This window comes from Strix uralensis, chromosome 35 (assembly GCF_047716275.1).
Source record: "Strix uralensis isolate ZFMK-TIS-50842 chromosome 35, bStrUra1, whole genome shotgun sequence".
NCBI classification, from domain to species: domain Eukaryota; kingdom Metazoa; phylum Chordata; class Aves; order Strigiformes; family Strigidae; genus Strix; species Strix uralensis.
The window spans coordinates 2,240,153-2,268,076 of record NC_134006.1 but is presented as its reverse complement, the minus strand read 5'-3'; the positions used below and the strand labels follow the sequence as shown (position 1 = coordinate 2,268,076).

The 27,924-nt window shown below is 52.1% G+C and overlaps 4 protein-coding genes across 12 annotated transcripts; 1 reads left to right on the top strand and 3 right to left on the bottom strand.

Moving 5' to 3' along the window:
- The first annotated feature begins 242 nt into the window (after positions 1-242).
- Positions 243-4,147, top strand: LOC141936921 (zinc finger protein RFP-like). 2 transcript variants are annotated; one of them, XM_074854304.1, is made up of 7 exons: positions 243-712; positions 1,349-1,444; positions 1,801-2,031; positions 2,220-2,242; positions 2,513-2,628; positions 2,826-2,855; positions 3,028-4,147. In XM_074854304.1, the coding sequence occupies exons 1-7, from the start codon at positions 248-250 to the stop codon at positions 3,540-3,542; spliced, it is 1,476 nt and encodes a 491-aa protein (XP_074710405.1). In that variant the 5' UTR covers positions 243-247; the 3' UTR covers positions 3,543-4,147. The 2 variants fall into 2 exon arrangements, with proteins under 2 accessions (XP_074710405.1, XP_074710404.1); XM_074854303.1 differs by having other exon boundaries at positions 2,826-2,876.
- Position 4,148: 1 nt separating this feature from the next.
- LOC141936879 (E3 ubiquitin-protein ligase TRIM39-like) lies at positions 4,149-11,292 on the bottom strand. Its single transcript, XM_074854221.1, has 7 exons — positions 11,159-11,292; positions 10,939-11,053; positions 8,337-8,444; positions 7,736-7,855; positions 6,871-6,893; positions 6,230-6,345; positions 4,149-5,208 (listed from the first exon to the last, which is right to left on the bottom strand). Exons 1-7 carry the CDS (start codon positions 11,290-11,292, stop codon positions 4,688-4,690), a joined length of 1,137 nt encoding a protein of 378 aa, XP_074710322.1. The 3' UTR covers positions 4,149-4,687.
- LOC141936919 (E3 ubiquitin-protein ligase TRIM39-like) lies at positions 10,882-16,685 on the bottom strand. Of its 5 annotated transcripts, none has more exons than XM_074854300.1 (7): positions 15,938-16,685; positions 14,798-14,923; positions 13,799-13,963; positions 13,528-13,550; positions 13,074-13,189; positions 12,408-12,437; positions 10,882-11,933 (listed from the first exon to the last, which is right to left on the bottom strand). In XM_074854300.1, exons 1-7 carry the CDS (start codon positions 16,367-16,369, stop codon positions 11,338-11,340), a joined length of 1,488 nt encoding a protein of 495 aa, XP_074710401.1. In that variant the 5' UTR covers positions 16,370-16,685; the 3' UTR covers positions 10,882-11,337. The 5 variants fall into 5 exon arrangements, with proteins under 5 accessions (XP_074710401.1, XP_074710398.1, XP_074710402.1 ...); XM_074854297.1 differs by having other exon boundaries at positions 13,799-14,029; positions 15,938-16,683; XM_074854301.1 differs by having other exon boundaries at positions 14,798-14,890; positions 15,938-16,683.
- A 998-nt stretch (positions 16,686-17,683) lies between these two features.
- Positions 17,684-27,668, bottom strand: LOC141936926 (E3 ubiquitin-protein ligase TRIM7-like). 4 transcript variants are annotated; one of them, XR_012626842.1, is made up of 8 exons: positions 24,536-27,668; positions 22,659-22,754; positions 21,454-21,684; positions 20,824-20,846; positions 20,384-20,499; positions 19,690-19,722; positions 18,758-19,362; positions 17,684-17,967 (listed from the first exon to the last, which is right to left on the bottom strand). XR_012626842.1 is itself a non-coding variant. In XM_074854316.1 (8 exons), the coding sequence occupies exons 2-8, from the start codon at positions 24,950-24,952 to the stop codon at positions 18,851-18,853; spliced, it is 1,428 nt and encodes a 475-aa protein (XP_074710417.1). In that variant the 5' UTR covers positions 24,953-25,234; positions 25,880-27,667; the 3' UTR covers positions 18,733-18,850. The 4 variants fall into 4 exon arrangements, 3 of the variants coding, with proteins under 3 accessions (XP_074710417.1, XP_074710416.1, XP_074710415.1); XM_074854316.1 differs by lacking the exon at positions 17,684-17,967 and having other exon boundaries at positions 18,733-19,362; positions 24,536-25,234; positions 25,880-27,667; XM_074854315.1 differs by lacking the exon at positions 17,684-17,967 and having other exon boundaries at positions 18,733-19,362; positions 24,536-26,009; positions 26,184-27,667.
- Positions 27,669-27,924: the final 256 nt, after the last annotated feature.

Below are 27,924 nucleotides of genomic sequence, written 5' to 3'. Positions count from 1 at the left end.
CGTGCCCAGGATGTGGGGCTCACCCCCCCCTTCCCCAGGCTTGGCAGGGCTCCTCTTCCCCGTCCTTCCTCCTGGACAGGTTCTGGGTACCAGGACCCCCATATGGACTGCGGGGACCACCCTGGGGATGCAACCAGGAGGGCTTTGGCCATCACCTGCTCTCGCCCTTCCCACCCAGGCTCAGCTCTGGCTCTGCCCACCCTGGGGCCGGCAGGAAGGGAAACGCCTTTCCCTCGCTCGGAGGAAAATGAAAGTGTTCGACGTCTCACAGTTCACACCGGGGGGGGCCCCCATGGCTGCGCCGAGCCCCACCGCAGGGCTCCCCAGTGAAGCCTCCTGCCCCATCTGCCTGGAATATTTCCGAGACCCCGTCTCCATCCACTGCGGTCACAATTTCTGCCGGGCGTGCATCACCCGCTGCTGGGAGTGGTCCACGACGAATTTCTCCTGCCCGCAGTGCCGAGAGTCCGCACCGGAGAGAAACTTGCGGCCCAGCCGGGAGTTGGCGCGGGTGCTCGAAATCGCCAAGCGGTTGAGTTTGCAGGTGGCCAGAGGGGAGACGGTCGAGGAAGAAGGATGCGAGAGGCACCGGGAGCCTCTGAAGATCTTCTGCAAAGATGATGAAGCCTTCATCTGCGTGATCTGCCGGGAGTCCCGAGCACACCGGGCTCACACGATGCTTCCCGTGCAGGACGCTGTCCAGGAATACAAGGTAAAGGGGATTTTTTTTCCATCTAGGAGCCAGACCAGCACCGTCAGGGCGTGATGTTCCCCTCGCAGCACGTTACCATCAGGCTGTGAAACATCGTCCCCTCACCCAGGGGGGTAGGTTGGGGGCAGAACTGGGTGTTTGCCTCCACGGAGAACTGGCCCGTTTCAAAATGACGGCGTAGACCACGCGCCGGTGCTTCTGCTGTCTCAGTTCTGTGAGAACCTGAAGCTCTGTGGAGGAAGGGGGGAGGTCTTAATCCTTCTTCCCCGCTGCAAAATTCAAACAATTGTCCAGCTCTGGTGCTTGTTGGACGTCTGCTGATCCCAAGATGCTCTCTGAATCAGCAGGAACATGGGCCAGTAAAAAAGGGGGTGTTTTCTTGCTGCATCAGTGAGTTAAATCATCTCAGAGAAAGGATCCAACACAGGCAAGAGTGGGTGCAGAAAGCTTTTTCCACTGTGTGACATTTATTTCCATTTAAAGTGTTCCCAGGTCTTAAGCTCAGGATCCTCCAGGACCAAGAGGGACACAGGAGCAGCTCTGGAGTTGACCACAGTGCAGTCCCCTCCCCAGAATATTATTTTTTTTTTAGGCTGTCCCAAATTCCAGAGACATAGCCTTTTTTTCTTCCCTCAGGGAGAAATCCAGGCTCGTCTGCAAGCCCTGAAGGAAGACAGAGACAAACTCCTGGGGTTTCGAGAGGTTGAAATGAGGAGAAACGGGGAGTACTTGGTAAATGTTTTTATGAGGAGGGATGAGGGTCTGGATGTGACTCTGGTTTTAGAGAAGATGCTGTGTTGGGAGATTGTTCTGCTCTGCCGGGGGGGTTGGGGTCCCTTTCCAGGCACTGAGCAAAACGCTGCCTGACTTTTCACTGCGCCGTAGGGAAAAACAACAGGCAGAGCCTGGAGCCCTGCCAGGGGCTCAAGTGCTGAATGCAAAGCAAAAACTAAATAAATATATATATATAAAGGATACGGGATACTTGAGACGCTGCCTCTTTCCAGGTGCGCAGTCACTGGCACGTGCGGGACTTTGCTGCGCCCTTCTCCACCCTCCCCTTCCCTTCTTGTATCCCCTCCTCACAGGAGAAGACCGAAGCCGAGCGGCAGAGGGTTTTCTCCAAGTTTGAAGGGTTGCGTCTCTTCCTGGAGGACCACGCCTGTCATCTACTGGCTCAGCTGGGGGGCCTGGAGAGGGACATCGAGAAAATACAGGAGGAAAACATCACTAGTCTGACGAAGGAGATCTCCTGTCTGGATACCTTGATCCAGGAGATGGAGGAGAAGTGTCAGCAACCAGCCAGCAAATTTCTGCAGGTGAGGGAGAAGGGAAGGGAGCCAGATTGTCACCGCCTGGCTCCGGGCTGGTTTCTGACTCTGGGTATTGCCCCATGATGCAGCCAGACCTCGGGTAGGGCCACATCCGTGCTGTGGAGGTTTCAGTAGATGTTTTGCTGCCAAGAGTCGTTCACTGAGTTTTTTTCTCTTCCCTCTCTTCCTTCCAGGACATCAGAGGCACCTTGAGCAGGTACGGGGCTTCCTGAGCTTCTCCTTCCACCCCAGGCTGGGGAGGGAGGTTGGACCTTGTGTTAGGACAGAAAAACCTCACCCAGAAGTCAAAGATTTGGCTTTGTGGACAGAGGCTCTGAGCAAAGGTGTCTCTACCCGTCATCATTTTTTATTAAATTTATTTATTAAAGCCTGCACCGACTCCTCCGAGCTATGGGTGCGCACAAAAGATTTCTTGGTCACTCCCTGAGGAGACGCATCCTCGCCTCGTCTTTCTGTCCTTCTCTAGGTTTGAAAAGGAAAATTTCCAGCAGCCCCCGTTGCTTCTGCCAGAGCTTGAAAAGAAAATCAGTCACTTCAGGGAGAAAAATATTGCTCTAGAGGAGACTCTGAGGACCTTCCAAGGTATTGAGCATGGGCCGGGGTAGGGAGATGGAACAATACGCGTGCGAGCGTAAATTATATTTATTTACTTAGAGTGTAAATTATATTTTATTGCGATTATATATGTGGTCTCAGCACGGCAGAACAACCTCTCTGTTTTCATGTTCACACCGATACCCGTGTGTTATATCAGATAATGTCTCTTCTCCCCTCTCTAGACATCCTGATGTTTGAGCTGCCTGAAAAGAGTAAGTCCACGTCTCCTGGAGGTGAGGGAGTGGGAAGGACCGAGGGAAGGCTGAGCCCACCGTGGGATGGGCCATGAGTTTGGAGGGTCACCTGGGGAAGATGCTGCCGCGCCTGAACAAGGCAATGGATGGGTTTGGCGTCCTTTGATGCTCTCCTCTCTGCACCTTGCAGTGAAGGTGACCCTGGATCCATCCACGGCTCACCCCCAGCTCGTCGTGTCAGCGGACGGGAGGAGCGTGAGGTGGGAAGATGCCCAGCAGAACCCACCTCCTGAGGGGTCTGGGACCGATCCCTGTGTGCTGGGCTGCGAGGGTGTCACCTCGGGGAGATGCTGCTGGGAGGTGGAGGTGACACCCAAAGGCTCTTGGGCCGTGGGGGTGGCCAGGGCCTCCCTGAAGAGGAGGGAAGAGACTCCCGTGAGCCCTGAGTCGGAGCTCTGGTCTATGGGTCTCTGCGAGGGTCAGTTTTGGGCTCTCACCTCCCTTGAGCGTATCCCGCTATACCAGATCCAGGTCCCCAGAAGGGTCCGGGTCGCCCTGGACTATGAGAAGGGTCAGGTGGCATTTTTTGATGCCGATAAGAGAGCCCTGATCTTCACTTTCCCAGCAGCTTCTTTCAAAGGGGACAGTGTTCATCCCTGGTTCCTGGTGTGGAGCGAGGGGTCCCAGATCACCCTGTGTCCCTGAAGCTCTCCCTTCTTACCCAAACACAAGTTTTATGTCCCCAACATCCCTATTTCCAGCATTTTGGAGGACTTCTGTCTACTAAATCGGCCTTTCTGGCCTCAGTTCCCATCCTGAGTGATCCCAAAAGGTTGGTCACCTCTGTGGGTCAGCATCCTAAATTGGGGCGTTAGTGGCTGACAAATGGAGCCCCACCAGCCCGACCGTTCCTCTGGTCTTACGGTTTTAGGCGAAGTAAAAAGATTTACATGCCGCAATGTTCTTCTCTGTCTGGTTATTTGCTGCTGTCAGGTTCGAGACGGGGGAGAACTGGAGTTTTGGATGACTAAATCCCATCCCTGGTATTTGCACAAAGCCCGGGAGTTGACTGTGCCCGCACCCAGAAAGGTCCACAAGCGCCGTGTAGGTGACCTGGGGCCATCCCTGGAAGCCATGGGCCACCCCGCTCTCCTGTCTGCTGGCAGCTTCCACCAGAGGGAAAGACACAGACAAGAAAATCACGTATTTTTTTTTATCAATAATGATCTACAGCATCAAGGTTTCACATATCAATTGTTTGAGGACAAGAAAGGAAACAGTTGAGACTCAGGAGCTGCTTTTGCTGTCAGCAAAGGTGCCACAAGGGTGGGACCCCACCTTGCAGCCTTGGGCTTAACCTCACCCCGCAACAGAAACTCACAGAGCAGACGTCGGCCTCTGAACTGCCTGCCGCAGGGTGCTTCGTTAGGGAGAAAGCGTCTGGTTTAGAGCAATTGCACCAAGTGGGAGGTTAGGAAGGACAAAAAAAAGTAAAGTTTGGACCCCTTGGTTTGGAGGTGACCAGCTTAGATGGGGACATCAGAGAAACCTTGGTAAAATTTGCCTTTCTACTGCTGCCGCTTTGAATTTTTTTACCTTTTATCGCTATTTCCCATTTCTATGCCCCGGGATCGCCCCTCCAGAGCTTTTTCCACCGTTTGTCTCATTTTGTCAGGTTTATGTCTTTTCCCTGTGCACCAATCACCCAGTTTCATGAGGAAGAAAAAAACCACGAAAGCTAAAGTCTCCTTTTCTTCTGGTCCCTGTAGTCTAGGGGGGGTGTGGGTTTGTCCCCTGAGGCTCTAAAATGTTGGGGGGGGGGGGGGGGGGGGGATGCTGCTTTCCATGTTTCAGGGACACAACCTGAGCTGGGACCTGGCCCCCACCACCCAGAGCCACGGGTGGACCCTCTCCCCTGTGAATGAGGCACGTGAAAAAATAAACATGAGCCCCCCTTCATCGGCATCAAAAAACGCCACCGTCCCTCCGGTGTAGTCCAGGTGGACGCTGACCCGCCGGGGCACCCAGCGGAGGGGTAGGAGGGTCACCTTGCGGGTGGTGAGTGCTCGGACTTGTCCCCCCCACTTCTCCACCCCCCAGATCCCCCCTTGGGGGCAGAGGCTGAGATGCCCCTTCCGACGGATGGACTCCCGGGCCACCCCCACAGCCCAATCCCCCCCATCGCCCACCTCCACCTCCCAGCAATGCCGGCCGGCCACAAAACCCTGGCAGCCCAACACGAATGGCCAGTAGTCAAATCGCTCCGGGTTATCGGGCAGGTCCCGTTGTCCTTCCCCGCGTCTCACGCTCTTACGGTCCTCGGAGAGGATGAGGTCGGGATGAGCCGTGTCGGGGTCCAGGGTCACAATGGCTGTAGGGTGGGGGACAGGGGTGTCAGAAGTAGGGATGACCTGGGGATGTGGGGCGGGGCTTGGAAGGGGCCAGCAGGACCCAGGCTGGCACCTGAGGAGCAAAAACATCCCCAAGATGGAAGGATCCCCAAGATGGAAGCGTTCCCAAGATGGGGAAGGGTGCTGTACATGAAGCAGAAAAGCTGTTTTTATCCTTAAAAAAACATAAAGGAAAGGCAACAGGCTCATGCAGAAATCCCTGCAGACTTTAGGCTACGTTGGGCCAAAAAATAAATGATGATGGGAGAAAAAAAAAATGAAGGGAAGCGATCCGTGGGATGTAAACCAGCGAAGTCTCGAGCAGGTTGTCTCCTACAAAAACCGCAGGAGAAGACCAGACTGGTTTGGCTGAGCATGTCGTTTAAAAAAAAAAAAAAAAAAAAAAGAGCTAAAACCTGAAGACAGAGCGATGAATTAAGTCAATCCGTTTCCATATTTGTTTCATGGAAATATTGAGGTTTCAAGGCAAAGGCTCTGCCCTGGGGGGGGGGTTTCCTCCAGCGTTACGCGGAGGCTCCAGCTGCAGGGCTGAGAAAACTTGTTGGGTTGCCCTAATTTTTGTATTTTTCCTTCAGCGTCTATTTTTGGCCATTTTGGGCGAGGGGCACTTTCCTCTAACAGGTCCGGCCGCTCTTGCGTTCTCACGCTCAGCAGGAGCCAAGTTTGGGAACAGCTAAGCTGGAGGGGGAGCCCAGCCAAGGAGCAGCCCATCCTTCCTCGGTGAGCATCCTTCAGGAATTAGGGCAAAACATGTATAATTAAGAGAATGATCAACGAAGCATTAAGCGGGTATCAAATTGACATTTTTTTCTGGCCAGGAAAAACCCTTTTCTCTTCCTCTCCTCCATCTCAGGGTTTCTCTCTGCAGTATTTCTGTTCCCAAAGTATATCCAGAGTGCGCTAAGGGCAGCCCAGCTCTTCCAGCTCTCCCCAAAATTTGACCAGTCTACTTTTTTCTCCTCCTCAAGCCCTTCTCAGTACCTTGTAGCTTCTTCAGCGTTTCCTTCAGAGCACTGTTCCTCCACGAGAAGTGACAGACTCTCTCTTCCGACTCTGGAGAAATATCCACTGGCAGCTGGAAAGTCACTTTCCCACACCTGCAGAACAACAACAACAACAAAAAAAACCCAACAAAAAAACAACTCACATTTTTCAGAATGATTGTCACCATTTCAGGAAATCTGATGTCACCAGAAATGACATGATGGTGTTGCTAAAATGTTGGGTTTATTTTAATATCACCCCCTTGGCAACCCAAACCTCAAGGAAAGTAAAGGCCAAATTTCCCTCTTGGGTTAATCTTTTCATAAATTTTATTTTTTATGTAGACCATGAGGAAGGTCCTGCTTGGGACGAGTGGGCTAGAGAAAAGAGCCAAGACTTCGCGGTGAAATTAAAGCCAGGCTTTGCCATCTGGAGGTCATTTTTTGAGGCTGAAGCTCCTTTTTTCAGCACATCCCCAGAAGCGGTCAAGAGAGGAATCCCTTAGGAGGAGCAGGGACAAGCAGGTGGCCCCCAAAAATACCCCTCCAGACTCTTGCATTTTCCCTGAAGCAGAGGTGTATCCAGTTTTCTCCTCCGTTGAAAAACTTGTGAAACAGCCTTTCAGAGAGGCCACGTACCTGCTGACGGTGCTTTTCACATCCTAGGGAGAGAAGAGAGGAAGAGGAAAGGCAGCTCAGCGGGAGCTTTTCTCCTTAAATCACAGCGATGCTGAACTGGTTAGTGGGGGATGGACCTCTTGGATCTCTGCTCCAACCCTCCGCTCAGTGCTTGAGTCCAGGCAAGGTCTAAATATGCGGAAAGATGGAGATGCCCCCATCTAGAGGGACCCTGGACCAGGCAGCCACCCCGCTCACAAGAAAAACATTTTTTCCCCAAATCTAGAAAAAAAAAATCCATCTTGCCGCAACCTGTTGCCTCTCATCCTTGCACTGGACGCCTCCGAGACACTGGCTCTGCTCCGTGATCCTATTAGCCCACCGCGGTTTTCCAGAGCCCCCCAGCAGCACTAATTAACATTAATGGTCCTGTCCAGCTCCACCTGAGACCCTGCCCATGGCCCAGGGGCTCTGTTTAAGCTCAGTCCTGGGGTATTTAAGCCTTGGAGGAACACGGCCACGGACCCTGGTGATGGCTGCATTCCCAGTTTGCCTTCAGCTCTGCCCGTGGACCTACGTGATGCTCTGGGCTGCCCTGCTCTCCTCTTTTGGGTACTGTAAAGATGGGGTGAAGGCTGGTGAAGGCTCCTCAACCCATAGGGAACCACCAGCCCTCGCCATTCCTTCCCACAAACAGTCATTTAATTCCCTTTTTTTCCATCTTTCCAGGCTGCAACTCGGTCCCCTGATCCCCTTGGTGTTTTCAGATCTACAGAGCAAACTGGAACTTGGAAAGCCCAACTAATCAAGCCAGGAGCTACCTGGTGGGAAGGACCCTCCCTACAATTTTCCCTTGAAAAGCTGTAAACTGGATGAATTCACTCACCGATTGCTGATTCTTCTCTTCTTGCCCTTGCGTGGGGGTGTCCAGCTGGGAAATCTCCTCCAAGAGTTTGGTGGTATTTTTTGCCTGCCTCTTCTCAATCTCATTTTTCAGGTCTTCCAGCTGTGAAAGCAAGAAGAGCTCGTGTCCTCCTGGGACCTGCAGCGTGCCTAAAATCTGAGCACAGCCTGTCAGGGCTCAGCTTCTACCCTCCCCTTTTAAGATGCAAACAAAGGAGCAGTGGGATGGGAAATACCATGAGGAATTCATGGAAAGGCATTTCCCGCAGGAGGAGATCACCCATGAACCCAAATCCCTATTAATTTTTCTTGAATTCCTGGAGAAATCTGTGTGGGGAACAAAAAAAAAAAATCAAACCTGATGCAAAAAAAAAAAAAACAAACAAAAAGCAACACAGGTTTGGGAGGAAAGACGCTGATAAAAGCCACAAACGCTTGAATGACGTTGGGCAGAAAGCCATGATATTCCTGCACTTACCAACATGGGAATGGTGCAAAACGACTGAAAAGGATCTAAAGAAATGACCCTAAAGTTGGTGTATTACTGCCCAGGGACTTGAGAGGTCAGGGAGGTTGCTACCTACCAGATCCTCCAGTTTTCTGCACTCCAGGGTAGCTGTCCTTCCTCGCAGACACCTTCTCTGTCTTCCTTCAGAAAATTTAATATCCGCCTGAATTTCTTTCGAAGCAAACTAAAAAAACCTGTTGTTTTTATGCCTTTGATGGGGCTGGATCTTTCTCTTCCAGTTCCTTCCCAGCCCTGGGTAAAGCCACCGATGCCTTGAGCCGGCGAGTCAGCTGCTCGCGCCATGTCTCCTGGCGGCGACACCCTTGGCCTGATGTGCTGGGAGCGTCGTGTTTCTCCCTTGTCAATCTTCCAGCTTTTGATTCTGGGGAGTTGTCGAGGGCTGTCACCTCCCTGCTGCTTTTGTCCTTCGCTTTTTAGGGCTGGGCACGAGGCAAAACCATCAGCCCTCCCAGGAAAGGGCTGGAGGCAAAAAATGTTGGGGTTGACCAGAAGGGTCAGGAGCTCTTCAGGCTTGGTGGGACCATGGATGGGGAAAACATTAAGAAAATAAGGAGGGAAATGTGCAGCCAGAACCTTGTAGGTGCTGGAAGAGGGGCTGTGACTTAATTTGCATAACGGGCCACAAGTTGAGGTCCATGGGACCCCCCTGTAGTCACCCATCCGTACGTGCCCTCCAAGAAGCGCTCTCCCGGCTCTGAGCTCACAGGGAAATGTTTCTAAGCAATTTAGAACCCACTGCTCCTTTGTTAAGCTCCACGGCTAAATATATATATTTTTTTTTTTCGCATGGCATCAACAGAAAGTTTTAGAAACAGGGTCACTGTGACCCAGCTGAAGGGCTACCAAGTGAGATCATTCTCCCAGCCACAATCACTCGGCCAGATTTGGAGATGCAAACCTCATTTCCAGCAAACTATTCCCAGGAGGAAAAGCTGCCGGGGGCAGGTGGGGGGAGTCGTTTGCTCTGGGAGCAGCAGAACTGGAAGCAAACGCCCTGGAACCACTTCCCAGGGAAGAGTGGCCTGGGGTGGGCAGGTTGGGAGGTGGATGCAACCGAGTGAATGTTGGCATCTAAATGAGACTCCTGGGTCGGAGCTGGGTGGCTTTGCTCCTCGGCAGAGCCTGGGGCACAGCTCCTTTCATCTCAGAATTAGGTGCCTACGGTTGGGCAAGTGAGTCACACCCTAAAAATGTCTACAGAGCCTGGAAAACCAGCTGGGCTGGAGACGTCCGCCTCACATATTTCTAGAGCGAAGTGACACCCTGGGAGAGAGCTGGATGGAGATCAGAGACCTGGAGGGACCCTGTGGCCCTGAAGGAGTCAGAAAAACACCGATCTCTACCTCCAAGGAAAGCCCAGGGTTTTACGGGGACGCGGTGTTTGTGCCTCGCGTTTCTCGGCGGGTTCCTCTGAGAGGAGCGTGGTGGGACCAGAGAGGTTCAGGGACCTCCAGCCACCCACAAACTCTCCTTGTAGAACAGCTCGAGAGCTTTTCCCCTGATTCACCCAGGTTTTCTTCTTTGCTCCTTCCTGCCCTTGACACCTTGTCTATTTTTATTCTTTATTCTTTACTCTTTACTCTTCATTCTTTATTCTTTACTCTTTACACTTTTTACTCCTTTATTCTTTATTCTTTATTCTTTATTCTTTTTATTCTTTATTTTTATTCTGCCTTTCCCAGCTGGCTTTGGATCCATGTCTGGACACAGACCCAACACACAGGATCATTCTCCTCCCTGGCAGAGACATGACAAAGGGGATGAGATGGGAGAAAGAGCAAAAACATACTCAAGACTCTTTGCTCAAAAAAGAGTAGCCCAGTAGCCCAGCTTGCCCTTTTTAAATAAATCCTCACGCCTGAGCTCCTGCGGCGCTTTCAGGTTGGCTGTGCAGAAAGGAGATGTCCATCCTGCCGCGGCATCCCCCACCGACAGCGACGCACCAGGCTGGAGGGGAGATGCCGGGGCACAACAAAGAGCACAAAACCACTGGCCGTGAGTCCGCCCGCAGTGGGAGCCCTGGGGATGGTGAGATGGGGCTTCATCACGGGGCGCCCACTCATAGCTCGTCTCTTATTCTGAGCCTAACGTCACCCGCTCCCTCCCACTCTCGCTTCTGGTTCCTCTTCTTGGTTCTATAATCAATAACGTGTATTTATTTCAGTGTTGCCTCTTCCTCTTTTGGGTTTCCTCGGAAGAAAATCGTCAGGTTTTGAGGGAATCGATGTAGGTGAGACAGGCAAAAATGCCAGAACTTGGATTTCACCAATCCACTCCACCTGCTTTTATTCTTGAGGAATATCTAACGGGCACAGCCACAGCAGCCTCGGTACAATTTATCCCATTTTGTCTCTCCTGAACAGCCAACAGGGAGAAACAGGATTTTCTTGGGAGTTATCCAGGAAGCTGGATGTGTATAACGGTGTGAAAAATTGTATTCTGGGTGGGTTTGTTTTCCTTCACTGCAGAAGGGACTGAAGGGCCACCACAAGAAAGTGGGAAGGGAAACAACGTGTCCCCATCCTGTGCAGCTTTTCTCAACCTTGCTGACCCAACGGCTAAGAAATGCGGGATAACACATCCGTAGCAAGACAGGAGAGTGCAAAACAAAATGTTCTTTTATTTAAAATAAATATCAGAAATGCAGAGATAGAGACCAGCTCCCCAAACGAAGCCAGTTCGTAGTGAAAGGCCACGTCCCTTGGCAGAACAGGCTCTGGATCTGCCTTGCAATTGGTGTCAGCAAGAAAACGCTTCGGCAGGAGATTCGGTCTGTTAAAGGCAAAATAAATTTCCAAAGACCACACGTCTGAAAGGCCTGAGCGCTCTCCATCCTTCATCAACCCCTCGATGTTCCCTTCCTGCTGACTCCATCACCTTCTACCGGCCGATCCTTCCTCCTCGCCGCTGTCCCCGTTGCCCCTCCCGTGCCGTAGAGGTGCCGTCCCAAAGCTCCCCAGGGAAAAGGGAGAGGAGCAGCACGTTCTCTCGGCGAGAACCACGGCTGACATCACACAGGAGATGTCCCTTCCTCTGGGGTCTGATGGACAAACAGCTCAAGGACAGATCCGGAGCGGAAACCTGAACCCTACCCAGTCCAGAGGGGACATCAGCTGCCCGCTCGTGGACTGATCCTCCGAAGGTGGGGTTTGGGTGATTTCTTGCAAACGAGCCCCCATCCCCATCTTGAACCAGGGGAAGACCCTCTCCCCGTTGAACGAGGCTCTGGTATAAACCAAGATGGGGGCGTCGTCATCTGCGCTGAAAAATGCCACCCGCCCCCCTTCATAGTCCAAGGAGACCCGTATCCTCCTGGGAAGAGGGTTCAGGCGCAGGTTGGCGCGGGGGGATATGAGGGAGTGATAAGCCTCCAGCGCCCAGACCCCCTCCTTGGGGGTGAGGCTCATAGGTCCCTTCCTCTTGACTGATGCTCGGGCCACCCCCAGAGCCCAGACACCCCCCTGCCCCACCTCCACCTCCCAAAAATGTCTCCCTGAGGTGAAGCCCTCGCAGCCCAGCACGCAGGGTTCAAAGTCAAATCTCTCCGGGTTGTCCGGGAGGTCCCGCTGCCTCAGCTGGCCCCTGGCTTGTTTTTGGTCCTCGGAGAGGTGAAGGTTGGGGTGAGCCGTGGCTGGGTCCAGGGTCACATTGGCTGCAGGACAAGGGAGAACCCGAGTCTTGGAGGTAGGGCTTGGCCCCAGGAGAGGCTGGAGATGTTTCTTTTCCTCCCAGCATCTGGGACAAGCCCCATTCTCCTGCTTCTCCCTGCTCTGGATGTTTCGGGGGGGGGGGGGGCATGGGCAGGTCTGGATGTCCCTGGGTGGAAGGAGAAGGGGGAGAGGACAAAGCATGGAACAGAGACATGGGGGAGGGGGTGGTGGGAAATTCATGGGGAGGGAAGGGGAAGCGCAAATGTTTTTCTCAGGTATTCCCTTTGTTCAGGTCCCAGAGGGGCATTTGGCTTTGTTAGGACCATAGCTCAGCCCCTGGGTACACCAGGAGCACCAACATCAAGATGCCATCACCCTTCCTTTCCTCTCCCTGGGGGGATCGCCCTGTTTTTGCCATGGGAATCTCTTCCACAAGCCAAACCCCCATTTTCTCCCACCCACTACCATCGACTTACTTGGCTCTTGCAATTTAAACATCAGGCTGTCTAAAGAGGAGAGAGATTTCACGGTATCAGGTTTAGGTGCCGGGCAAACTGGCTGCAGCTTTAACACACAGGCTGGGGGGGGTGAAACAGCTAACGGAGGGCTTGGGAGGGGAAATATTGGGAGTGTGAGGGCTTGGCTGGGTGAAAAGGCTCTGGGCTGATTTGCTCTGGTGCAAGCGGAGATGCTGGGGTAGCTACACAACTCTCCCAAACCTGGCGGAGATGAACCTCCTGGCCAACATCAACTCCTCCAAGAGATCGCAACGGATTTGTGTCGTCCATCCTCCCACACACCCCCTTGTAGCATCTCCTCCCTGGCTTTATACCCACTTTAATTTTCCCACCAGCTTGAAAGTGATGGGAACAACCGCACCAGCAGCTCTGAATTTGTTTTTCTCGTGGGATGTGGGAGAGGAGATTCCTTTGCTGAGCTTGTTTTTCCCTCCTCTCCACTTCCCAACTATTTTTGCCCCAGGAAAAACTCTCAGTGTCCTTCTCTGGCTAAAAGTTTCATCTGCGTTTATTTACAATGGTTATTAAGTGGGTTTTGCATTAGCAGCCAGCACACAAGAACTCAGTCCCTCCCAGCTATCAGGCACACGAGGCAACGTGCCCTCTCCTAACCCTCCTCGGTACCTTGGCATTTCCTCAGCGTGCCTCTCACGACGACGTTTTTCTGAACAAAATCCTCAAGTCTTCTTTCCAGATCGGAGGAAATCTCCACCGGAGGGTTGAACTTCATCATCTCACAACTGCAAAGAGAGCAAAAGAGGGTAAAAAAACCATGTGTGATATATTCAATTGAGCGTTTTGTTGTCATTAAATAATCCAGGAGAAGCTACGGGATGGGCTGAGGCTACTTATCCAGGAGTGAATAAAATCACCCTTTCCCCTGCCCTGTTTCTTTGCAGTTGGTTCCCCCCAGGGCAGTCACTGGACGGATGTTTCTGAACACAAAACACCATCGTGGGAGGCCGAGCTACCGACTGCGTCCACCTGGTTTGAAACCCCGACCTCAGGATTCACCCAGGTGGCATCCAGACCTCTCCAAGCATCAGAGCGTGGGGAAAGTGAGAAGGAGCCACGTTACCTGTCCAAGAGTCTTCTGATGTCCTAGAGGTGGGAAGAGAGAGAAGAGACAGTTGGGGAAGAGGAACGACAAGTTTTGTGTCTTCTAACACAAGTTCTATATTTTTATGGCGATGCAGTAGCAAAGAAGGACCCTACCCATGCGATGGTCCCACCTGCAGCAACGCTAGAGGATGCCAGGGAGTTCCTGTGGGTCTGAATTCGGGCTCCCAAGTCTCAGGTTTTGCTCTACCCCTCCTTTCCCCACCAGCCCTGATGTTTTGGGCTCTCACCTGCAGGAATTCACTCGCCGGCTGCTGGAATTTCCCCTCCATCTCCCAGATCAGGGTGTCGAGGTGGGACATCTCCTCCGAGACCTTCGCCACTGCTTCTTCCTGGACCCTGGTGATGGCCCGGTCCAGGTCTGCCAGCTGGGTCAGGAGGAGGCGCTCTTGGTCCTTCAAAAATTGGTGCAATTGCTCGAATTCACACACTATCTTCTTCCCTTCATTTTTGGTTTTGCCCTGCCAGGGTCAGAGATGAGGGCAAAGGGGATGAAAGAGGGGCTGGAGACCTCCCCGCGCAGCAGAAGGCATGGAGTGACCTCTCTACGACTCTAGCGCCTGAAACACCGGCAAAAAATTCCCTCATGGAATATTTTTACATCATTCTCGTTCCTATTAGTGCCACATCTCTGAGGGGTGCGACAACCCCAGACCTTTGCAGAAGGAATCACGGCAGCCTCCGGTGAAGCTCTGCAAGATGGGCAGGAGATGAGGGGGGGGCTACAGAAAAATCCCACCGTGCCCAATTAGTGCCTCAAGGCCACCAGAGTGGTCTTGGAACACGATGCCCTCGGTGATATTCGGACAATATAAGGGTGAATTTAACAGCCAACTGTCACGGATTTGGGTAGTAGCAGGGCCTGTTCAGGAGGCTTAGCCTGGAAGGAAACCAAAAGATACAGCCACAACTGGGCTCTGTAAGAGGGAGATTTATAGAGTTTAGGGGGAAAAAACCCTTCCAGCCCATCTCTCTATAGCAAGCTGGGGGCTGCCTCCCCCCCCCCAGCTCCCTGGCAGAGGGAGGAGCTGTGGTGTTATCTCCCCGACACAGGCTCCGGCTGCTGCGAAACCCCAGCAGATAAACACAGGGTTTGGCCGGTGCCCAGAGCAAACAGCACAACGCTCTGCAACCCAAATACGCAAGATCTGGCCTCAAAATACACCAGCAATGCTGGGGTGGGGGGAGAGACCCACGCTCCCCCCCTACTCCTGCTGCAGGGCACCTACCAGGTACAAGCTCTTCCTTAGTCCAGTTTTTCTGCTTTCCAGGTATTTTTCTCTCTCCTCTTTTAAAGCCTGTAGGCGGGCTTGGATTTCTTCCTGAGGGAAAAGAAGAAAATGTTCTTGGGGGAGCTGAAAAAAAAAAAAATCCCTTTTCACCACTTCTGCCCTCGTGTTAGACGGGAGAAGCTTTGCCTAAACACTGGCTCATCTGCAAGGAGCAAAGCTGGGAGAGGAGGAAGGTCCACAAGCAACCTCCAATGTTCTGAAGATCTGTGCAAAAAAAAAAAAAAAAAAGCAACCTGTGAACACCAACCTCACTGCAAACCCGGGGAAAAAAATTCTGCAGAAGAGCAAAACCACCCGCAGTAATCAACAGCCCATGCCCCGGGAAGCGTGTGAGAGCCAGATAGTGCGATTTCCCTCAAAAACTCTCACAGCCGCCAGAAATTGGTGGCTCTGGGGTAAATAACTCTGTATTTAACAACCCTCGGCGCGTTTATTTATTTATATAAGTTATTTCTTATAAAACCTTCAGCATCGGCAACATCTTGCAGCAAGGAGTTCCCCCCGTTAACGCCACGTGACGCCGCACTGTGTTTGCGCAGCTCTGCCCAAGCGCTCGCCTTTTTGGTGAGAAAGAGGACGAGAATGGGTTTGGATCAGCAGGAAAGCGGAAAAGGAGCAGAGAAGGGGAAGAGACAGGGAGAAGTTATTTCTCTGTATTTGAAACTAAAGAATAGGGGAGCAAATATGCAAAATTGCCCTCAATGACTGATGTAAGCACGTTAAAAAAATAAATGAATTCTTGGGTATTTTTACGTGTTTTGAACATTTATCACTGTCTGTATTTCAGGACAGTCGAGTCAATAGCAGAGTCCAAGGAGGAAAGAGGCCAGCAAGGTATTTTTTTCACTTATCCCAGCCTGATGAATAAAAAAACCCCGATAGGAACACTGCAAAAAAATAAATGTCCGTGCAATAAAATGCAACCAGGAGGCGTGTGGGGAAGTGACACTCAAAAACCCCCCTTTGCAGCTGCACCAAGGGATTGGGATAAGCGGAAGCACCCGAACGGCTGCGTTTGACCCCTGGGCAGGGATTTCCCACGAGGCCGGGAGGTGCCCGCGCACGCCCGGGCTTCACCTTATATTCCTGGGCGGCTTCTTCGACGGGGACCACGGCGTGGGAGCGGTGAGCCTGGGAGCGGTCGCACACCACGCAGATGGGCTGCTGGTCCTCCTTGCAGAAGAGCTTCAGAGCCTCCTGGTGCTGCCTGCACAAATTCTCGTCTCCTCCTCTTCCTCCTCCTCCTCCTCTTCCTCCTCGCCGGCTCAGCTGCCGGGCGATTTCGGCAATATTTGCGAGCTCTCTGCTGGGACGGAAACTCTTCTGCAAAGCCGTCTGCCTGCACTGCGGGCAGGAGAAAGGGGCCTCCAGCCCTTCCCAGCAGCGGGTGATGCACGCCCGGCAGAAATTGTGGCCACAGTGGATGGACACGGGCTCTTGGAAATAGCCCAGGCAGATGGAGCAAGAAGCTTCGCTGTGCAAACTTTCCGCCGGGCTCCGCGCAGCCATGGCTCTTCCCAACCTACCTCTGGGATAGAAGCAAACAAGCTCCGCTTGGCGGGAGGAAGAGGAGGACGTTCCTTCTTCCACCTCGGCCGTTTTCTCGTAGCAAACAGGGGGAAATCAACCCCCAGCCTTAAGGCCACGGAACAGCGGCCCAGAAGGCTCGAGAGGAGCGAGAAGGTGGCGAGGACACACGACGCTTCCTCCTCGCCTCCCGCCAGCCTCCTGCTGGTTTCGGTTCCGTGGCCTTTCTGAGCCAGATGTGAGAAAGCAGATAAGAGGCTGGAGGGCCGGGCTGCTCTTGGGCAAGACCAGGATAGGCTGGAGAAGTGATTGGGGAAAAAAAATCTCCTGAAACTCAGATAAACCTTTTCTCATCTTCGCAGAAGAGCTTCAGGGTTTCCCAGTGCTCCTCGCAGAAGTTCTCCCCTCCTTCCACCTCTTTAACTGGTTGCAGCTTCAAGCTCTTGGCTATTTCAGCGATGCTGGCCAACTCCCAGTTGGGGCGGAGGTTCTGTTGGGACACGGTCTCCCTGCACTGGGGGCAGGAGAAGTTGGTGGTTCGTCCTTCCCAGGTCTGAGTGATGCACGCCCGGCAAAAGCTGTGGAGTGGAGTGAATCGGGGTCCTGGAAAAGTTCCAGGCAGATGGAGCAGGAGGCTTCATCCTGGAGGTTCTTCACAGACATCCTGGCTGCCATGAGAGCGGCCAAGCTCGTTTTGCTTTCAGAGGATCAGGAAGGAGAGAGATGTCTCTTCCTGATGCTAAGCCATTGGTTAAACCGTGACCCAGCCCCTTTCTTGCAGAACTTCGAGCGATATGTTCACTTATGATGGCTCTGCCGGTGCTGGGGAGGAGCAGTTGGGCAGCTGAGGAGAAAGAGGTGGAGACGCTCATCCTATTTTTACGCTTTTCTGAAGGCGCTGGGATTTTTTCCATCTCCAAAGCCAAAAATTCCAAAGATTTTTCCATCTATTTGAATCGGGGGAGACCTCTGGATTTGGTGACTCAGGACTTTCACACCCTACTAGCACCTAAGAGAGGTTGTGGCGCCGCTGGGGTGGGAGACAACCACGGACTGAAAATGCTTCTGAGATACCAGGAGTGACAGGACCTGGCTGGGGCTTGGGAAAGACCTCAGCACCCTTCAGAACAGGGTCTGCAGAGCTTTTTGGGAGGATTCTAACATCTCTTGGGTGACCCGAAGGGTTCAAATGTACGATTCACCGCAGGGAAGGGCCTTCCTGGCTGCCAGAAGAAATTTCTGCTACTCCTGACCCCCAGGACATCCCACCTTGGGTAAGGTGGGACATCAGACCAACACCCTGCAGGGACTGCTATGGATCAAAGATTCTCGTGTGTCCCTGGTGCCTCTGAGGCCTCACAAGGTCCCAGCAGGTTTCTCCGACCCGCAGTGACACAGCTGAGAGTCTGGACTGATGCTTTTCCTCCCTTTTCCTGCTTTTTAAATGCCTTTACTTCCAAAAAGTGTGGTCCCTTCTCTCCAGCGTCATTCGTTCGCTGTTGCCTTTCAACTGGTTCCCAGTCCAGGTGGTTTTCAGGTGCGTGAGCAGGAGGAGTCATTGCTATTCCCTCCCATCACAGCTGTGATGAAGCAAAAAAACATGTTTTGTTAAGTTGAGCTTTACAAGAAACGGGTCAAGAGAGGGCAACAAAGCCACCAGGTTTTGCCAGGCTGGTGGTGGCACGGCACCATTTTCCCAGTTTCTCTCTAACAAGAAGGAGAAAACAGCCCTTGAAATATAGGAAAACACTTTAATTACAGTCATTTTGGTATAAATATTTATCTAAGACTGCTTTCTAAGCTTTCTGACCCAAATGTATGTAAACTTCAGGCACTGCTCAAGCTCTTTCTGTTCATCTTTACTCCTCCAACCTTTGATTTCTCCTACCCCACAACTCTGAGAAAAGCAGCTGGAATCCACGGGGTTCAACAACAAAGCCTTAAAATATGTATGGTTTTGGCTCATAAGAGATCTCGGTGGGAAAATAGCAGATATTACACTTAATTCAGTGGTATCCTCTTTCCCTTTCTAGCAACTACAGCAGGAACCAGAGCCAGCTTCTTCAGCCCTGCGGGAACATCGTCGCTGAATGTCAAGGGGAGGAAAAATTGGGACGGTTGGGAGAAGAGTAGAAGGACTAAAAGCCATGAAATCGGTGTCCTGGGGACAGTTGCACAAATTATAGACTTCATTTTCCCGCTCATCCCGGGGTGATACTCCCTAGTAAAATCTTGGAGAGCACCCAAATGTTAAAAAAACCCCGAGGTCTGCTCAGACGATCCCTTCTCCATCTGCTGCTCTTGAAAAACCCCACGAGAACGAGATTCAAAGCGGACACCGGGACTCATTTGCTTCACTTTATTCTTTACCGTCCGTCGAATCCCAGAATACAGCGCGGTTTCCTGGATCAAACCAAAGGCTTGTCCAGAGCACGTCATGTCCATCTTGCTGCCCACACTGTCTCAGGGAGCCAGCTGGATCCTGGACTCCCAAACCCAGAAGAAAGGCAGGATTTTCTCTCCATTGAAAGAAGTCGGAGGGAAAGCAAAAGCCAAGGTCTCGTTATTGGCATCGAAGAAAGCCACGTGTCCCTTCTCGTAATCCAGAGACACCCGGATAGTCCTTGGCCTCCCATTCAGAGCTTGAACTGTTTCGAAGGAGGTGAAAGCTTGAAACCGGTCTCCACAGATGCCAACAGCCCAAATCCCCTGGGAAGGGTCGAGGTTAATCCAACCCTTTCTCCACGCCGAGTCTCTGGCCACCCCCACAGCCCAAAATCCCCTGCTCCCCAGTTGCACTTCCCAGTAGTGCCTCCCCGCCGTGAAGCCTTCGCAACCCAACACGGAGCAGTAGGTATCAAATCTCTGGGGGTTGTTGGGCAAATTCTGGGGTGTTTCGTCCCACCTCACGCTCCTCCGGTCCTCGGAGAGGACGAGGTGGGGGTTTGCTGTGTCTGGATCCAGAGTCACGTTTGCTGTTGGGAAGGAAAGCGTGAGAGAAGAAAAACAGCACGTCAGAGGGAAGGTGATGGGTATTTCTCTCCATCTACACCCCCCTGTTTTTTTTCCAGGGGTGAAATCTTGGCCCGACAGAAGCTGCTCAGTAAAGGCTTTCTCCATGAAACACACCCCAGAGTTCTATTTAAAGGCTCTAATGATTTGTACTATTTTTAATTCTGATCAAATGAGAATAAAAATTCTTCTGGCCAACCCACCAGGAAAGTCAATTCCCCGCTTTTGCTGTATTTCTCACCTGGGCCCCCTTTTTCACCCCAGTCTACCTCCAGTCCGCTGTGACTTACCCCATTGCACATCCAGTTCAACTGGGAGACTCTCTGGAAGGAGAGAGGAGGAGAGAAGAGCTGTTAATTTTTTTTTTACAAGGGAGAGGGATTGTGTTAGAAACGGGGAAATACGAGGAGTTGCGCTTTTCCCCTCTCCAAACAAACAAAATCGTCCGGTGAACGAGTCCAGCTCATGGATAGATGGACCTTCAAACCCAACGTGACCAGATTTACAAGGATATTTCTTTAATACAGTTGACTGCGCTCAACTGGAGATCAGAGGAGGGAAGGGGACAGTTATCTGAGCATGGAGAACGGTCTCAAAATAGCTCAAAATAGCTCCGTGTACTCCACAGTCAGTTTGCAATATGTTGACTTTTCACGCTGGCTCCCTTGCAGATGGCTGGACATTTACCTACAGCCTGTTTGGTTTAAATAGGACCGGAATCAAGAATTTGATTCATTTCCTTCGTGTTAGCGAAAGGGAGAGGCTTGCTCTAGTCTTTCACGTTACTCAGGCGTTCAGACGCGTCTGCAAATACGCCTGGGGACACAATTACCCTCCCTGCTCCAGCTCCAGCCCCAGATAGGAGGGTTATTGAGTAACGCCTCGTTAGCATTCCTTAGCTGGGGTTTTACGCTGGTCGTTGGCTAGTCTCTGCTCTTTTCCAGCTGCAGAAGCGTGGTTTCGATTTTTCCCCTTCTTTAGTACCTTTGAATTTCCTCAGGGCTTCCTTCAGAACGATGTTTTTCTGAGATAAATCCTTGAGTCTCTTTTCCACTCTGGGAAACTTCTCTGTCAGCTGCTGGAAAGTCCTTGCTTCGCACCTGGAAGGAGAAGATTTTTGTGTTCCTTCCTTGCTGAATGAGCTACATAGAAACCCCGCTTAGAAAAGCTGCCGGAAAAGCTTATTTCTCCCCAAGCATCAGGTTGAGACCTTGCTGGGCACATCAGTGGTCCCAGTGCCCCTGTGGAGGGGACACACTCGCTCTGGACCTTCTCAGTGGTGGATATTGGCTTCCTCCAGCTGAACGGAGGAGGTGGTGGGGACTCTGGTGGGGACGATCACCCCTCCTGCTCCCCCGTTCGTGTCCACTGTGTGACATTGTGCTGGGGACAACCATCCCCTCTGGAAAGGGAGAGCCACGTACCTGGTCAAGGCACTCCTGGCATCCTAAAGGAGAGAGAAGACGGGAATTAAACTCTGAGCCATCTTCAGGCCCGTTTCTATCTCTTATCTCCCTCAGCTGTTCTCAAGCGCGCTTTGCCTAGTTTAGATTTTCTTGTGCCCAGCACAGAGCAAGATCAGGGACCTCTTGTGCTCATCCAGTGGCCCAGCTGGTCCCTTTGATCTGGTCCCTGGCTAGAAGAAATGCTCAAACGCAGCTGGTGGAATATCATATCCACTTCCAACCATCTGTCTGGCATGGTCTCGTGGGAAGGGGAAGTGTGGTCCTATGTTGGGCGGCCTCACCCTGGACTTAAGCCAGGATTAATTTATTAGCTCTTGCCAGAGTCATGCAAGATGTGCCTCGACCTCCCTTGCTTTGCCCGGGGTTGGGAAGGAAACGATTGGTGGACGCTTCCAAAATACTAATTCTGGGGTCCTCCTCTTCGTGGGTTGGATACGACACAGCGCAAGCTCGTTGGTGTCAGCTACAGCTTCTTGAAACGAGCATCTAAAACTACTCAAAATGTCAAGGCGAAGAGACGGGGGAGAGGGGGAGGAGAGCACCACCTCAACGGCACATTCAGAGCGTTGCCCATCTCCTCGCTCTCACCTGCAGGGATTTATTCTCCGGCTGCGGGTTCATCCCTTCCATCTCCCGGATGAGGTCGCCCAGGTGGGAGATCTCCTCGGAGACCTTCCTGTCGTTCTCTGTCTGGCTCTGCACTATCTCCTTCTCCACGTCCTCCAGCCACATCAGGAGGAGACGCTCCTGCTCATCCTGGAACTGGTGCAGCTGCTTAAACACCAACATGATCTTCCACCTCTCGGCTCTTGTCTGCTGCTGCAAGGAACAGATGGGGAGGGATGAGAACAGAAGAAATCGGAGACCTACGGAACCTGGTTAAATAAAAGAGGAGTTAGGAGCGGTCTTTGGCCCTGAGGCCAGTCTAAGTCCATAGCACGTGGCTCTGGGTCCCGTTTGAGCTTTATGTGATGCCCTGAGGCGTCATAAAACACACCCGGCCTATTTAAGGGGTTGTTTTTATTTTTCAGCTCCACAAACACGCAGGTGGTGTTGCTTCATGTTTTTCCCACCGCCTGGAGAAGAGCGGGCGTCGCGCGCGGGCGTCGCGCGCAGGCGTCTGCCGCTGTTTGATGGGACAGATCCTGCCGGGATAGTGTTTGAGGACACCGGGGTGGGAGGAGGGTTCGGATGTGGTGGGATCCTGTGGAGGCCGTTGGAAATGGTCCCTGGCACATGCCATTCCCCAAAACTCCTGGGGTTGGCGTTGAGGGCGGTAGCTGGATGGGATGGGACTGAATCCAGGCCAGGGCAACCAGCAGCACGTTCAGGGTGTTTTCCTTCCATTTCTGCTTTATTTAGCAGCAAAGCTTTTGCCTGCCTCTGCTCACCTCCGCCCCGGCAGCCCGCCCGTTCTCACAAAGCTGTGGTGAAACATCTGCCGCGCTTGCTGCTTCTGCTTTTGAGGAAATCACCAGCTCTCACTTCCTTAGAGCGCCAAATCCATCCCCCAACCTCTGGTAGCCCAAAACAAGGCTTGGGAGGTGGTGGAAGCACCTGGCGCGGTGCCTTCTCCAAGGGAGATGCGGCTGCATCTGGACATCCCAAGCTGCTACGGGAGCCACCACCCTCACCGGGACCCAGACAGCTGTGCAGTGGTGGAAAAGCCCCATTGGGGTCCCAGTTGGACCCAAGAACCCCCATGGACCTCGTGATTGGTGCAGTTGACCCATCTCCAACAGCTCAGACCTGCGGGAGACCCCCCGCCCCATAGACCAGCGGTGAGGACCTACCAGATACTTCTGGCTTCTCTTCTCCCCAGTCAGTTTTAATCCTCGGAGCCTTTCTCTTTCATCTTTGAGGCTCTTCAGTTTGCTCTGGATTTGCTCCTGCGCATGAAAAAAAAATCATAATATTAATCTGCATGTCGGTAGGGAGGGGGATGCACGGCTTCGGTGTTGCTCCAGCTCATTCCTGACGTGTTCGAGCATGAGACCACCAGAACTTGGAAAGATTTAAATATTCCTTATTCCGTGGCCCCTCTTCACCCTTTTCTATGAAGCCTCTTGTGAATGGAGAGTCAAATAAAGGCGGTATTTAACACTGCGGCCTCATTTACACCCTATTCTGTGCCAGGTCCTTCTCCCAGTGTATTTGTGGACACTTATTTTCTGCATTCACCGGAATCCGTTCTGCCGGGGTTGGCTCATTTTATTCCCTCGTGAGCACAACGTCCGTTTTTTTTATTTTTACCCTTCATCAGGTCCCCTACATCACTGCAACTTCCCATCGTCTGCAGAATCAACGTTCCTGCCCAAACTCGTCACCTTCAGCTCCTCCTGCAGACCAAGGAATATGAACAATGTCCCCAAAGTTTGTTTTTAGGAGATAAAATGCCCATTTTTTAACACCTACCCCTAAAAGACCTTCCCGTAGCAAACGCCGATGGTTGTTTGCAGCCTGACCCCCTCTTATTTTTTTTATCAGCTTATTTTCGCCCTCCTGCCCCTCACTACTTCTCCCCCCTCCATCTTGTTTCATGCTCACAGCGTGACTAATGTCACCTTTCACCTCTCATTCCCAGTCATTTCTTCCCCTGTGGGCAGGATGAAATGTCACCAAGCTTCCTCCACACAAGCACCCGGACTCCTCCTCCTCCTCCTCCTCCTGACCCCGTCCACCCTCAAGGGAATTTAAAATACCTCCCAGCATTATCCTGAGATAGTTGCCTAGAAAGAAATTCCTTCGGGCAGAGATTTACAGCGGAAAGGACGACTCATCTGGGATTTCCAATCCAATTCTTGCACAAAAATCAGCAGCAAGGGCCGTGCACAAGTGAGTGAAGGTGGGATCCAGCTCTGCTAATTTGCATATTTTCTATGAGCTACTGGCCTCAGCTTCCTTTGCAGTCCCCGGTGAGGGTGATAGCAAATAAAGCAGCAGCTTTATTTAGGATCCACGCTGATGCCGTCACCCTGAGAAGCTCAGATTGAAACCCCACTCCGGCCATGAAAATCAGGCTTTAATCATTGATGCTGCCTGGGGGTGACCCCAAGAGTGGCTTTTGCTGATGGGCTGGGTCTGACCCAGCACCCTGAAGTCTCTGCTCGCCCCTGCGTGCCCCCGCCTCGAGCCGGACCGTGCCCCTCACCGTGCCTCTGGGCGCCCGCAGACCGGGGTGGCTGCATCACATCCAGGCAGGGCTGGAGCCAAGGCAAAAACAACCCCAGGTAGATCTACCAGCTCAGCCCAACCTACTACATCCCAGATCTTGGGAGATCCTACGGGAGATCCTTCCCCGTACCCTTGGGAAGGCGGAGAAGCCCCTGGCTGGCAGAACTCAGCCTCGGATGGACCAAAAAACCCCCCAAAAAGCCCCAACTACTGCATCCCAAATCTTGGGAAATCCTACAGGAGATCCCTCCCTGTGTCCTTGGGAAGGTGGAGAAGGCCCTGGCCAGCAGACCTCACCCTCAGATAGACCAAAAAAACCCCCCAAAAACCCCAACCTGCTACATCCCAAATCCTACAGGAAATCCTTCCCCGTACCCTTGGGAAGGCGGAGAAGCCCCCGGCCAGCAGACCTCAGCCTCGGATGGACCAAAAACCACCCCAACCCAACCCAACCCCCCGAAGCTTTAGAGCAAAGCACGGCGCCGCGCTCTCTTACTTTGCACTCCTGGGCGGCTTCTTCGATGGGAGCGACGGTGTGAGCGCGGTGAGCGTGGGAGCGGTCGCACACCACGCAGATGGCCGTCCCGTCCTCCTGGCAGAAGAGCTTGAGCGGTTCCTGATGCTTCGGGCAGAGGCTGCCCGCCCCGGCCGCGTACCCTCCCCACGAGTTCAGCTTCTTGGCGATCTCCGCCAGGTTCCTCAGCTCACGGTTTGGTCTAAATTTTCTTTTCTGGGCAATTCCTCGGCATTGAGGGCAGGCGAACCTCCGGTCGGATTTTCCAGAGCACCGCGTGATGCAGTCGCGGCAGAAGCTGTGTCCGCAGTTGATGGACACCGGGTCGGTGAAATAATCGAGGCAGATGGAGCAAGATGCTTCTTTCTGCAGACTCTCCAGCGGGTCGCACTCAGCCATGGCTGAAGAAGAATGACACGATTACTTTCGCTTCATTGAATTCCTTTTTTTTTTTTTTTTTAATCTTTCGGCAGCAACTGGGAGTTTCCTTCTCAATCAGCCTTCGGTATCTGAACTGGGAGGTCTTGTTTGAAAAGGGCAGCCTCGCAAAGGATGTAAAAGGAAGGAGGGGCGGAGAAAGGGGAATTTCAGGCTGTTTTCTGCACGAAACGCAGTTTTGCAACACCCCTCTGAAACCTGAGTCACTCCACAAGGCGTTTCGAGGTCTTCAGAAGTTTGCTGCTAAAGAGAGAAGCGGGAGAAGAAGTTCCTCGTCCTGACCCCGTGACCTCCGAGTCCCAAATAACGAGTTGGCAGCGGGGAGCATTCGGCAGCCGGAACAGTTGATGGATGGCACCACTCTCTCCCTGCCCCTTGCAGCCAAAACACAAATTCACAGGGAAAAAAAAAACCACTTTTCTTCCCTTTTTTTTTTTTTCCAGGTGTTTTTGAGCCCAGCTGGAGGAAGAGCTGTGGGGTTGATCGGCAATATCCCCCCCTTTTTTTTTTTTTCGGGTGTTTTTGAGCCCAGCTGGAGGAAGAGCTGTGGGGTTGATCAGCAATACCCCTCCTTTTTTTTTTTTTTTCAGGTGTTTTTGAGCCCAGCTGGAAGAGCCGTGGGGTTGATTGGCAATACCCAAGCTCAGTGCATGCTCCGTACCGCAGAGCTCAGCATCCTCCCCGCTCGTTCAAGGGCTGATCCCAGCCTGCAGGAGAGCAGGACGCTCCCGCGTAACCGCCGGGACCAGGAATAAACCCTGCTTGAAGGATCTGCGGGTCAAACCCTGCCCAGGCTGAATCAGCTCGGGGTATATTTTAATTTTCAGCTGGGGCAACTCGGCCAAATCAGGTTCCAGCCCTGCGCTACATTCGTGCGTCGTCATGTACCTCTTTCCTTCCTCCATACGTGCTCCAGCCAAGGAGTCGCTGGTTTAATTGCAAATGAGTAATCCAAGCTTTGCTTTCTTCGTGGCCACCTCTGCGGCTCGGGCCGGGCGGGACGCCTGCAGCTCCCCAGCTGCGAGAAGTGACTCGGCAGAGGAAATGAATCACGCAGCGCCGAAAAAAAAAAAAAAAAAATGAGAGAAGTGCTTCAGACCTCGTCCTCGGAGTGCTCAGAGGGTCACCGCGGTCGTTCCCTGCCTCGAGGTCAGGCCCCATCCTGAAAGGGTTTTGGTTGGGATGCCCTTACCAACGTGTTCTCCGCCAGCAACAGGCAATTTTCCGCCTGCGGAAAGGCTTTTTCCACGCCAAAAATATTCCTGCCTGCGCGTTCGGGCCTGGGATCCGATTCTCTGAGAGCAGGGAGATGTTTGTCTCGCTCCCACCGATGCGAGCGCGGATCCCAACCCCCACCACCCTCCCCCCTGCGACTCCAACAATCCAAAAGCCAAAGCTTTGGGGAAAGATTAACTAACCCCAAGCTCACGACGGGCTTACGCCCAGCCCAGCCCTTGGCAAACGCCGGGTTTCGACGCTCGGCGTTATCAGTCCACAGTCCCCTCGTTTGCTGTACGAGACTTTCAAAATCCTGGTTCATCCAGATTTAAAATCTCCGTTTTTTCTCCTCCCCGCGGGGGAAGGAACTCGCCGTACCGCAAAGCCACATCGGTGGTTTTTGGGTGATGAACGGCTTAGTTATTTTTTCCAGCACATTGCAGGAAACGAAGCCGCGCTGACCGGTCTAAATTCATCGCGTTCTCCCTCCTTCCCCCTTTTCAAGATGAGCAAACTTGACCTTTTCTTCCAGCAGCTTCCCCGCCATCCTCCACCACTTCTGAGGCCACTGAGGCCACCTCTCTGACCCCGTGGCTTATCACCGCCAATTTCCAAAGTCTAATTCAGCTGAGATGATGCTGATCTCCTTTTTTTTTTTTTCCTCCGCTGTGGCCATAATTTCGATCCCCAGTGTGGTACCTGTGGTTATTTTACCTGGTACTGACCAGTACCTACAGACGAGGTACCTATAAGATCTCAGCAAGCCCCCTCCACGAAGGCTAAAATAAAATAAAACATTCTTTTCCATTTCTCACAGGTGTGGTAACAATTTGGCCTCAGTTCAAGCTCTTTGGGGTCTCTCCAGAATAGCAGATTTTTATAGCATCTGCGTAGCTGCAGCTCTTGCTTTGCGCATCGATGTGAGCTCTTCTGCCGTAGGACTTCTCTAAATTACGAGTTAAAAAAGAAAATAGCTCTGAAAATCAGAGAGGAAGATGAAGGAAAAAAAAAAAAAAAAAAGAAAAAAAACAACCAAGGAAATGAAAATAGGGAAAAAAAAGTGGCAGCGAGGGGAATTTGCGCTGCAGGCGTTTCTGCTTCAAAAAGGGATTAAGAAATGGGCTGTGATGGGGCCCTGATTCCCCGTGTGACGGGAATTGGGCTTGGAAAACTTGTAAAAAGGGAAAATGAGGGGAAACGGAAAGGAAAATGAAGGAAAATGGTGAGGAAAGGGCTGTGATGAATAGTGGAATAAAGGAAAAAGGGTGGAAGGGTTGTGATGAAAACTGAAATAAAGGAAGAATGATGGCAGAAGGGCTGTGATAAAAACTGAAATAAAGGAAAAATAATGGCAAAAGGGCTCCGATTAAAACTTTAAATAAGGGGAAAAACGATGATGGAAGGGCTGTAGTTAAAACTTTAAAGGAAAAATGATGGTAGAAGGGCTGTGGTGAAAACATGTAGGAAAAAGGGTGGAAGGGCTGTGGTGAAAACTGAAATAAAGGAAAAATGATGGAAGAAGGGTTGTGATGAAAACTTTATTTACAGGAAAAATGGTGGAAGAAGGGCTGTGATAGAAACTGAAATCAAGGAAAAATGGTGGAGGAAGGGCTGTAGTTTAAATAAAGGAAAAATGATGGCAGGAGGGCTGTTATTCTCGTAGCGACCGGTTCCAAATCTTTCATTATCCTTCCTCCACAAAACCCTTTGCTTTT